General features: G+C 50.0%; 1 protein-coding gene across 1 annotated transcript; it reads left to right on the top strand.

The window, feature by feature from the left end:
* Positions 1–4,964: 4,964 nt before the first annotated feature.
* Positions 4,965–10,288, top strand: DNASE1L3 (deoxyribonuclease 1L3). Its single transcript, XM_021530618.2, has 8 exons — positions 4,965–5,267; positions 6,679–6,767; positions 7,391–7,483; positions 7,775–7,887; positions 8,375–8,487; positions 8,806–8,963; positions 9,811–9,907; positions 10,133–10,288. Exons 1-8 carry the CDS (start codon positions 5,064–5,066, stop codon positions 10,286–10,288), a joined length of 1,023 nt encoding a protein of 340 aa, XP_021386293.2. The 5' UTR covers positions 4,965–5,063.
* Positions 10,289–12,260: the final 1,972 nt, after the last annotated feature.

Here is a 12,260-nt window from a genome sequence, read left to right as displayed (position 1 = left end):
ACGGGCTAAGCAGGGAACCCAGTCCTGCAAGCTCAGTGTGCAGCCACAGGGAAGAGTTGAGTCTCCTCTGGTGGTGATGGGCTCCTCTGATCCAGCCAGTGCCAGGACAAGGCCACAGCTTCAACAGGTCCCAGCCCTGCTGAGGGAGGCAGCCTGCAGAGCCCTGATCACCTTGCAGGCAGGGGCTGAGGCTGCTCCTCTGTCCCAGCACAGCAAAGGAGATCTTGGGCACTGGAGATGGCACAGGGGGAACAGGAGACAGTGCAGGGCACGGCTGGGCTCCCTGTGCCCCCAGAGAGCAGATGAGCCTCAGGCTCCAGAGGAAACCCCAGCAGTTCTGTGGGCACCTCCTTAGGACCCTGCAAGGCCAAGTTTGAGATGGCTGCAATGTGGCAAGCCCAAATTAAAAGCCAGTGCCTGCACTGACCTGCCCCATGAGTTTTATTTCTTTTCTCAGCCCACAGACAACTCTTTGCACAGCTGTGGCAGCTGGCAAGGGCTGAGTCAGCCCTTGGTCACCCTCTGAGGCTGCTGGCACTTTGGAGCCCAGCACCAGCTATGCTGGCCCTTAGCTGAAAATCACCCATTCCTAATGCCAGTGTCAGGAGTTGGGCTTCCCACGGGCACGGCTTTGATCCTGTGAGCAGGACACACAATGACCACAGCAATGACTTATGATCCAGTGAGAAATGAAATGTACCTCTGAAACAGAGCAACCACATAATAAAAACCCATTAAAAATAATCAGAAAGAGCTGTTGCATGGTCCCAGAAACCAGGACACGAGACTTCTATGTAAACAGTCTTGTTTTCCATCGGAAGGTGGGAGCTGTGGCTGGATGCAGTCCAGGATGGCTGTGGAGAGCTCAGACTTCTTCCTCAGCAAGCCAAGAAGCAGCATTGCTCCACTAGGTGAAAGGTTTCCTTGTTATTTTCTACTGCTGGGTGAGGAATCCCCAGGGCACATGGTGAGGCTGTTTGCAATCACAACAAGTGTCTGCACGCTGCCTTGGTGGGCTGAATCATCTTCCCACGGTGCCTTGTCCCCCTCCATTTGCACTGGCACAGTGGTGGCCCTGTGGCATGACCCATGAGCAATGCCCGGGGCACCGTGGGCATGGAGAGTGCCAGAGCCCGCCGTGGGAGCTGCTGTCGAGGAAAGCCTGGCCATGCCCTGAGCAGTGCCACTTTAATAACAGAGCTACAGAATTTCATCCCTCAGGACAGGGATAAGATCGCAGCTCGCCTCGGTTGCAAACTGCAGCTCTGGGTGAGCACAGGGGTAAAAAACTCCTCTGTGCACCACCCTGAGCAGCCACCCTGCCACTCTTCAGGGGCTTCATTGCACAACCTGGGACAAACACAGCAACAATGCTCCTGCCATTTAAAACATTATAAAGCAACACCTGCTTGCCTAATAACAGCTTTAAAAATGCTTTATTAACTCTACTCAAAGTTAATGCATATATTATGTGCATTTTAATTACATCTTTAATTGCTAACAAGATGGGTGTATGTATTGGCACAAAACCTTATGTGGTGGCTGCAATGCCTTTATAGAGGATTAACTTCAAAGTCTCATCTTGTTGTCATGCATGAAAGCCTGTATTTGAGATTGCCTCCTCCAACACAGCTAAGCAGTGTCCTTCAAGAAACTGGAAACATCATGAGGCATTTTTCCTTGGGCTGCCTTGTAGTGGGCAGGCTGTCATGCTTCAAACCACTAACTGAACAATAGTGACATATTAAGTTGAAAAAGAAAACCCTATCAGAGTCCTGGACCAGCAAAGGAATTTTGCCTTGACAGTAATTAAGTAGAACACTTAATTATAAATAAAAATATTTATTATTTTTTATTTTTTTATTTATAAAATAATTACAAATAAAAAATTGGATATCAAAGATTTTATTCAAAACATTCCACGTATTTTGCACAACAAATACTTTTACCCTGCATTGCACTGAAATGCCTGAGGGTCACAGCAGGACAATATTGCCATTATATTGGCACTGAAACCTCTTCCCAAATGACCATATACGGCCTGCAGCACAGCTATGAACTTTAGCAATCCAAAATGGCTCAAGTGCTTTGCTACTTATTAACTTGGAAATCCAGGAGACTGTGATAAAATACTCTGCCTGATGGTTGTGATGAGGTCACCAAGAGCCCAAAGGTCATTTCATTTGCCCAAAGGAACCCAATTTTATGGTGCTGGCATCTTTGGGGCTGGCCCTTTCTGGGCCTCCCCCCATCATTGCAGATGTTGTCAGAGAAGCAATTTGTGTAAAAATTGTAAAAATTAAGAGACGTGCAACACTTTAAAGCCTGCTACATGGAAGTGGAGGCCCCTTGTCCAGAAAACAGAGCTGTGGTGGCTCCTGGGGAGCATCAGCCTGGGGGTGTTGGTCCCCACAGGGCCACTCACACCCAGCATCACCTCTGCACGTGCTGCCCCTGGTTCCCTGTAGGCAATCTCCTCTCTGGGGATGTCAAATGGGGCAGCAGGACACCCCGACAGACTGGGGCTCAGGCAGACCAGGCCAGTCTTTGCAGCCTTCACTGAAAAGCCACAGCAGCACTGGTGTCCCCAGCAGTGCCAACCCCCTGAGCAGCACACAGCCACCACATCTTTCCTACAGAGAAGGAATGAAGCTTCAGCCAAGCCCCAAGCACCCCATGGGTGCTCCCCCACCGTGGAGCAGCCCGTGAGTCATTGCTGCCCTTCCAGCCCAGAACAGGCTTCCTCTGCCAGGGCAGAAGGGGATGTGGGCTGACCCTGCGGTGTCTCCCTCCAGCCCTGCAGGGAGGCACAGGAAACCTCAGAGATCCTCTCAGTCCATCTCTGCCAACAACAATTCTGTGTGTTCCCTACAGGCAGCCAGGGCTGCGACCAAAAGGAAGCAGCTGTGCCTGAGGGGAGAGGAGAAACTCCCACATGGCCGCAGGACCCTCCCACCCTGCTGTCCTGGGGGGACTCTAGGCAGGCTTGTGATACAGGGACACATCTCACCCCAGCCGTCCCACAGCACCTTCTGGGCAGTGGGAAGAAGGTGGAAGAGCTGCTGCTCCAGGGGGAGTGACACAGCAGCCACAGCCCCCACGCAGCCGGGACAGGCTGCACCAAAGGGCCCTGGCAGCAGCTCCTCCCTGCTCGGGGCTCTTGCCCAAATGGGCTCCTGCCCTGCCCTCAGCCTCCTTAGCTGCTCCAGTGTCCTGGCACCAGGGAGAGGCTTCATTAATGAATGTTCCACAGGTGCTGCTCAGCTGGAGAGGCTGCCTCTCACCTGCCGTCGTTCCAAGTGGGGACAAGAATCCCAGACTGTGGGTTTCACCAGCAGCTTCTTGTGCAAGAGCAGGGCAGCCCTGAACTGTCGGTGCTCATGCACCCACATCAAGCATGTTTTATATCTGATAAGGAGCAAAGAGGACATGCATAGATAGTGCAGTAAACAGGGAGTAAAGTGCTGCAGGAAGGAACATGAGCTCCCTGTGTCACCCCCCACAGGTCGACTGGCTGCTGTTTGTCCCCCTGATAATGCTTGGGGTGGAGGAAAAAGGGGTAACTGATATGCCAGGAGCCCTGAAGATAAACACAGTGCTGACAGCCATGGTTCAGGGTCAAAGCCTTCATGGGCACCACAAAAAAACACTTGCTCTTTGATGCCAGGGTAGCCAAAACAAGCCTGATTTTGGGGAGAGCTCTGGGTTTTGATGACTCTGACCCTGAAGCTGCAGCTGCTGTCGCAAATGCTTGGCTCAGGCTGAGCTTTCAGCAAGGTTAAGCTGGAGATTTACACCCCTCCAAGACTGTCACTTTCCCTCCCCTCTCTCTTTATTAGTTTCTTACAGACCCTGTCCTGCCTGGGGACAGCTCACTGGAGACCCAGAGTAGAGGAAGGATGTAATCCCTGTTATTTTGGAGGATGGCCTGCCCACTCCCCAGGTAGCTCTGTTGGTTGGCAAACACTGGAGTAATGTGGTGACACATCCCTTACTGGCAGCCAGTGCTCCAAGCTCCAATAATGCCAAAAGGGATTTGTGGTGCCTATTCCAACACCTGCAGCACATTCTCTGGAGAACTTGCCTCCTCAGCAAGCCTATCCCACTGCTTTCAGCTGTGCCATGTCTTTGGGAGCCCTTCCACGTGCTGTGCTTTGTGCTGTCTCCATCTGAGCCTGTTCAGTAGATCCAGTGTTGGCAGCCACATCCTGGTGCCTCTGGATCTAGAGGCAGCAGGGTGCAGGCAGGCTGGGTGTTCCTAGAGAAAGGAAGGAGGATATGAAAGCACCCTGTAAGCACAGGGAGAAAAATTCAAGACACTTAAAGATGTCACTCAGCTTGAACCCTTGATACATCTCCTGCCTTTATAACTTGACTGAGGGCCAACAAACATGTCTCTGGCTGAGGGCTGACACGTGGTGGAGGATTAAGAGGGTAGGGGGTGATTTCCCTGCAAAAGCCACCTCAGGGGACCAAGCCATCCCACCTGCAGCATCCTCACTCAGGTGTTGTTTAGCCAAACTCGTGTGTCCCCTTCCACCACGCAGCACCAGCCAGACTCACATGCACAAACCAAGACTCCTGTGCTGGGGACACTTGGCCAGGAGTTTGAGGGGCAGTGCTGGGACATCATCTATCTTACCATGGCTGCCTGGCAGATCCTTCCAATGGGTTTCTGGTGCCCTCCAGAAATCCCATCTTCCCCCCTGCTGCTTCCCAGACCCTTTCACCATCCACCTCATCCATCTCCTGGTCTTGACCGCTGTCCTGGAATGGAGCCTGGTCCTGGTGTAGAGTGGTCCCAGCTGGCGCCCACTCATGGCAAGCATCCCACAGCTGGTGTCTCCCTGTGGGGAGGGATAGTGAGTTCTGCTGGAGCTGTTGCTCTGCCAGGATTCTGAGGTTGGCTCAGAAGAGCCTGCGTTCCCTTCAGGCACAAGTTCAAAGTTTCCATGCTGCTTTGTGCTGGGAGATGAAAGTGAGGGAAAGGAGGAAATGGTGATTCCTGTTCATGATTGACACAGCTGACTGCTCGGTTTCACCTCCCAGCCATAGAGGGACGGATGCACAAACACACACACACACATTTCTTTATAGGCACGCTCGCACAACTCATTTTGCCCAGGTCCGTGAAGATGCTGCTCTTCTTCTTACTGTCACTCTTCCATTTCAACCCATCTCTGAGCCTAAAAATCTGCTCCTTCAATGTGAGGTCGTTTGGAGAAACTAAAATAGCCAGACCTGAAGTCATCGATGCTGTGGTAAAGGTATGTTTGTTTGCCTGGGTGAGACAGACACTGAGCTTTCTAGCATTTCTTAGATGCACCATCTTGCACTTTGTTTTCTTTCACAGTTAAATATCAAGCAAAAAAAGGAGCTAATTATTTTAAAAATATTGTACTCTTAAAGTAAAAATCAGCCTGTGGTTGAACAGAATGCATGTTGTTATTTTAGATTTCATAGTACTATAGCACAAAAAAAAATTGCTTTTTCCTTTGGAAATTGAGTTACAAAAGGAGGAAAACCTCAATGTACAGTAAAAATAATTTTCACTTTGAATCCACAATACTTTGTTTTGTGATACATTATTTACCTTCTTTATGTGCTAATTATTCTCAAATATTCTGGTCTAATTAGACCTATTTTCAGGACAGCAAATAGTATCTGTCAAATTAGAGTCTGGTAGAAATTTGAAAAAACAATTTCTGTAAGCAAACCCTCATCATCAGGCTGCCTCTGCAAAAGCTGAAGATAAACCTGGTTTTAAAAAGACTTGTGGTTTTGCCCTCCCAGATGCTACAGTGAGGAGGACGAGGGGCTTGGCATTAGTGAGGTGGCTGTGTGTGCAGAATGGCACCAACGAGGAATGGCACCATATCATTGGGTTGTATTCCCTTTATTGCAAACTGGCAGAGAAGAGTGGTTTGCATTCCCAGACCGTTCTTCCTGTACTGTCATCACTGTGGGCAATACATACTAAATATATATTTATATATATAAATATATGTACTAATTGTGGATAAGTTTCAGGGCACAAAGAGGTTGTTGTTTTTTTTTTTTTCTTTGCAAAAATCACCCGCAAGGTTTAAAGAAAAATGAAACCAGGGGCAGAGGGAAGCCTTTGAGAATGTTGGGCTTTGGGTGAGCTGGACTTTCCCACGGGGAATCCCAACAGCAGCTGTGGGAGCTGAGCCTTCAGTCCCTCTGAGGTGTGCAGTGCCCCATGCTGAGGCAGGGAGTTTCTTTGGGCTCCAGGGGCTGTTTCAGAGGAGTCTGGAACAACCCGGGACCGGTGAACGCTCACCGTGGGGCAGGCGCGGCCGGGGCAGAGGCAGCCCCCGGCACGGGTGGTGCTGCTGGAATCGGGCTCACGGGAGCGGCTTTTGCTGCCCCTTCCCCTCCACACTTCCTCCTCAGGGTCAGGTGCTGAAGCTTTTCGCTAAATTTGAAACTCCGCTGCTCCCGGGGTTCCCTCTTCCAGTTCCTGCTGGGGTGTGCAGCAGCTCTGAAAGAGGAAAAGCTTCGTTCCGGCCCCTGCTCCCCTCCCACGATCCCGGGCTGCATGCCACTTCTTTCTCTAAGGATTTCCCCCATGCCCGTGACCACTTCTTTCTAACCCCTTCCTAATCCTCTAAGCCCAGGCGGGCGCCAACTTCCTCCTACTCCTTCCCCTTGCAGATCGTTTCCCGCTGTGACATCATGCTGCTGATGGAAATAAAGGACAGCAAGAACCGTGTTTGTCCTCTCCTGGTGGAGAAGCTCACCAGGTAAGGGTGGCCATGGGCAAATGGACAGATGGGAACGCGGCTGGGCAAGAGCCTGTGCTCTGCCCAGTGCCACTTTACTGGGGCAAAATCTAAGGATGTCCCAGCGCCAAGAAGGACCAAACTCTGGCAGTCTCACTGAGGGACAGGAGCAAAGGCAGCTCCAGACCACTGTAGAACACATTTTTTAAATCAGTATAACCAAGTTAAATTCAATTTGCTACAGAGAAGCTCCCGAAGGAGAAAAAGAATAAGGGGAAATGCCCTCACCGGGCTGGCATCAGGCTGCAGCAGGACAGCCACCTTCCTGCAGCACTTGGAACTGCTTTAGATTAGGGATTGCTTGCCTGGACAATCCAGACATCCAGAGGAAATAGCAGTGTTCAGCTGGCTGGACATGATAACAAGCTGAAAGAGAAACAGAGGCTGCAAGAGCAGGGAGAGGGTGGAGCGAATAGCAAGTGATGGAGCACGGATCCAGATCCTGAGAAGGGTTTAGTGTCTGTACCCACCTGCTTCTGAGGTCAGGCAGGCAATGCCAAAACCCCTGGGCACAGGCAAAATTATCTCTCTCTCAGCCCCTTGTGAGTGCAGAAATTAACTCAGGAACATCCCTTTCCTTCCAGTCAGCTGAAGAGACCAAAGGAGGAGTACAGGTGTGTGGCCAGCAAGAGGCTGGGAAGGAACAACTACAAGGAGCAGTATGCCTTCATCTACAGGTGGGTGAGCCCCTTTGCCAAAAGCCAGCCCCTCCCCCTGCTCTCTGGGGCACAGCCCCTGCTCTCTGGGCTGGACATGGTGGTGGCTTTGCTGTGAGGGAGCCAGAGGTGCAGGCTGTGCAGGTGAGCTGGGCTGTGCCTGGATGTGGGGATCATCCCAGCACAGACACCTGTGTGTCTGTATCCATCCCAGACTATGGCCAGGGCCCAGGTCAGAGCACGGAGTCAGTGTTAGACACGTCTCAGTGAGCCACGAGTGTGACATCCCCTATCCTGTTCATTCTGCTGCAGGCAAGATCAGGTATTGGTGAAACAAACCTACCAGTACCCTGACACCCAGCCTGGGGATGAGGATGTCTTCTCCAGAGAACCCTTCATCATCTGGTTTCAGTCTCCCAAAACCGGTGAGGTGTTTCAGAAAGAAGTCATTGTTCCGCTGGGAGCCAGCACAGCAGCTGCACGTCAGAGGGGAGGCTCCAGGGGCTTAATCCAGACCCCACACTGCTTTTCCTCCCAAGAGCAGCATCTTCCCTCCAGGGCTGCTGCCTCTGGGAAATCCCACAGCCCTGCACATGCCCTGCTGGGAAAGCCTCTGCTGCTGCCATGGGCAGTGGGTTGGTGGATGCATTCCATGCTGCTGGCATAGCCTGGGAGCAGTTCCTGCCTGGGTGCTGGGTCGGGGTTTGCCTGCACTGGCACAGCTCCTCAGGCCTGGCTGGGCACCTGGAGGGGCTCACTGTGCAACCACAGAGATCACCCTGGCCTACAGTCAGAGCAGAAGCTGTTTCTCCCTCAGAAAAAGCCCTTGCTTACAAATCAGTCTCTGTTCCTTTGTGACTCATTCTCTGTTTAACCATTATATTTTTCTTGTTCTTCTGCCTTGTTTTAAAGCTGTCAGTGAGTTTGCTTTTATCCCTCTGCACACCACACCAGACACAGCAGTGCGGGAGATTGATGAGCTCTATGATGTGTATTTAGATGTCAAACAGCGCTGGAAAATCGAGGTTGGTTGCCACATCTGTGTCACCAATTGAGCTTTGGTACTGAGTCACTGGCCACGTTATTCACTATTCAGAGCTGAAAACCTTAAACCTATTGACAATGTGCCCCAGGTTTTAAATATCTCTTTGGTGTATTTTCATTGAGCTCTCCACATTTTATACAGTAAATTTCATCACCTAATAAAATTATCACCAGCGTGCCCTGATGTGACCAGCAGAAAGGAGAAGCCCCACTGCATCCATGGACCATAAAAATCCTCAGTGGTCTTCTTTTGAAAAACTGTCCTCATTATTACATTTGGAAATCCTTTTACCTTCCAGAACTTCATCTTCATGGGGGATTTCAATGCTGGGTGCAGCTATGTTCCCAAAAAGCAGTGGAAGAACATCCGTCTGAGGACTTACTCCGAATTCCTCTGGCTAATTGGTGACAAAAATGACACAACAGTGAAGAACACCACCAGATGCCCATATGACAGGTAAAGGGCTCACTGCCAAACCACCCACTGGTTATGACTCACTGAGAGAAAAATTGTATCAGGAGGTGTCAGTGACCAACAGAGGAAACAAATGAACATGAGTCCATCAAAGACAAAACAGTGTCCAGGGGAAATGTGATCCAAATGCTTCCAGTCAGGAGCACAAAGCCCTTTGCAGAGTGGGCTGGGTAGGATTTACACAGAACCAGCCATCGCTGTGGCTCAGGTGGGGACAGATGATGACAGGACAGCCAGCAGCACTTCTCATCTGCAGGGAGCCCTGCAGACAGCTGGCAAGAGGTGTTGCTGCCTTCTCCACGCCAGCTTTGCACCACGGCTTTTGCTCTTATGTTTGTAATTTGGATTGACAAATGCACAGTGAGGCTCTGCGTGGAGAGGGGACACCTCACCTTACCCTGGACATGTGGCAATCCTGCTGCCACTGCAGCTCCCTTGGCAGGGACAAGAGTACATCTGCTGTTAGAGCCCAGAGTCCTCTTGAAGGATGAGTTTCTGGGTCTGAGCAGGCCCTCATTAATACCTCAGTCAAAATCCTGTGATCTTTGTATCCAAAGCAGGGCGTTGAAATTTGCAGCATTGTTGGTGGGTTTAGACAGAAGTCATTTAATGTTGGTTTCTGAGGCCAGTGCACACCAAGATATTTATGTGCCTCGCTGCCAAGGAGGCACCTAAAGGATCTGACATCGCTGGGCGGGCGGTCCATGGGTGAGGACAAACCACACACAGCTGTGACTTCATCAGGGCCACTCTGCCACCAGCTCAGTGCAGCGAGGCCGCCACGGGTCACGCACCCCATCACAGCACCCCATTCCCTTGCTCCTTGCAGGATTGTGGTCAGGGGACAGAAGCTCATCCAGGCTGTGGTGCCACACTCTGTGAACATCTTTGATTTCCAGGAGGAATTTCAGATGACCGAGGAGCAGGTAGGCACAGCACAGGCTCTGCAGCAGCAGGGAAGGGCTGACACGGGGGCACAGAGCCAGCAGTGCTGAACAGACCTGGCTGTAAAAGCAGCTCACTGTGACCATCACTCCCAAACTGCAATCCAGTGCTCATGTGCCACCTCCCCACATCCAGGCACTGCACATCCAGGCAGGGCTTGCACAGAACACAGGTGGCTCCCAACCCTCTGTGCTGTTGTCTTGCAGGCGCTGGGAGTGAGCGACCATTTCCCAATAGAATTTGAGTTAAAAGCAAAAGGTGGCTTTTTCAACTGGCTGAGATCAAAGTTTTCAAGGAAGAGGAGACCAAGAAGAGCCGCTCAACCAGATCATGAGCGTGTCAGGTCCTCCTACCTGGCATAGAGATACACAGATGCCAACAGATCTCGTAGAAGACTGGTATAGAAATGCTCACAGCAAGTGCAATATTTAGTGGGTAAAAAACCACAAATATTTTGTTAAAGTTCTAATATTTTGTGTGAGAAGGCAAATTAAGACTTAACGCTGCTTTTTCTTCATTGTATACAGAAATAAATTAGCTAGAAGCAGCATATTGTACTTTTTGTCACAAATGTAAGGAGCTACTGCAGGGCTACAATATTTCTGTGTGCTTTACATGCAACACCTGAAGGGCAGGGAGTTCCCATGGGCTCTGGAGCTTTGCCATTCCTCTGTTGGGGCAGAAGGATTAAAAAAGACCTTTTTGCATTATGTGTGTGTCTGTGTGTACGTGTTAATGATTCAGAGCTGCAGCCAGTGGGTATGATGTTGTACCTGGTGGCTTGCAATGCAAAATATTGCTGAATTTAGAGATTTCTCAGTGCGGGGTTTAAATTGGTCACAGCATCTAGGATATGGGAAAGACAGAAAGAAAAGACAGAGACAAGCAGTGAGGGCCCCTTTTGTGCACTGCCCAGCTCAGAGCAGCAAGAAGATGATGGTTCTCACCCCTGCCCACCTGCAGACCTCAGGTGAGACGTCCTAGGGATCCCAGGTGACACTGCTGCCAACAGAGTGTCAAAAAATTCACATCAAAATCTGATTTCAGCATCCTGGCGTAGAAGTGAACTGCACCCCCCTCGAAAAAAAATCTCCATGGCAGTCTAAAGTCCTCTGATGAACCAGATTTTAATGATGATTATTTAATGTAATGGTGCAGCAATCTGTTTTCCTAGCTCAGCCCACAGGCAGCATTTAGTGCAAACCAAACCCTGCCACACAGATGGCATCTGGGGAGTGGGAATAATCCAACTGTTAGTAGAGACAAATATTCATCTCCCTTCATCAATGCACCCCAGGTTGCCTGCTGAAAGGGCAGGTGAGTGAGAGAGGCTTTGTGGGGAGGGAAACAGTTTGGCATTTGTGAAACCCACTGTTCAGGGAGAAGAATTTGAGGAAAGAAACTAAATTAAGAGAAAATTATCTCAGGAGGTTGTGTGCAAAGCGGACAACAAATCCTCCAACTTTTAGTAGCAATTAAAGTAGAAATGATACAGCATTTTGTATGCCCCCTCACACTGCAGTCAACACAAAGGAAAAACCCTAAGAACAAATATTTACATTGGGATTTTTATAGAAATGCCACTTTCTAGCTGACATCAGTGATGGTTCATGTAAAGACTGAAATCAGTCTGAGTCTCTGGCCTCACATCTTGCTTCTATGTAAGTACTTTATATCTCTTGGCTTCCAGAAAGGAGCAGTGAACAGGGAAAGAAATCACCCTCCAGAAAAGCAATAATGGACACATTCAGTCATGAAAGATATATAATTACAACTAATTTTTACTAGAAATATTTGTCCTTACTTGCAATATTTGGTATAGCCTTTTATCCAGCACCTGAAAATAAGAGATGTGGCCAGAGGGCAGCCTCAGGAGTGCTGCCAGTGGCTGCTGGTCCCGAGCAGTGTGCTGGGTTTGGGTGGGATAGAGTGAATTTTCTTCACAGTAGTTGCATGGAGCTGTGTCTTGGATTTATGCTGAACACTGTGTTGAAAACACAAGGATGTTTCTGGTGCTGCTGTGCAGCACTTACACAGAGTCAAGGCATTTTCTGTCTCCCACCCCACCAGCGAGTTGGCTGGGGATGCACAAGAAATTAGGAGGAGATGCAGCCACAGCAGCACTGACTCAAGGGATATCCCATACCAAATGGAGTCCTGCTCAGCACTCAAACCCTGGGGGAGAAGAAAGGTTCATCTTGCAGAGATGCTGAGCTTCTAACTGACGGAGAGACATCTTAATGCAAAATGATGCTCCTCCATGGAGGGCTGGGACATGGTTTTGTGGGATTCACAGCAGAGAGCATCTGCACATTGTACATGTGATAGGGGCTG

This window comes from Lonchura striata, chromosome 12, assembly GCF_046129695.1.
Source record: "Lonchura striata isolate bLonStr1 chromosome 12, bLonStr1.mat, whole genome shotgun sequence".
In the NCBI taxonomy this organism is placed as follows: domain Eukaryota; kingdom Metazoa; phylum Chordata; class Aves; order Passeriformes; family Estrildidae; genus Lonchura; species Lonchura striata.
The sequence above is the reverse complement of the archived record's forward strand: the minus strand, read 5'-3'. Positions and strand labels throughout refer to the sequence as shown.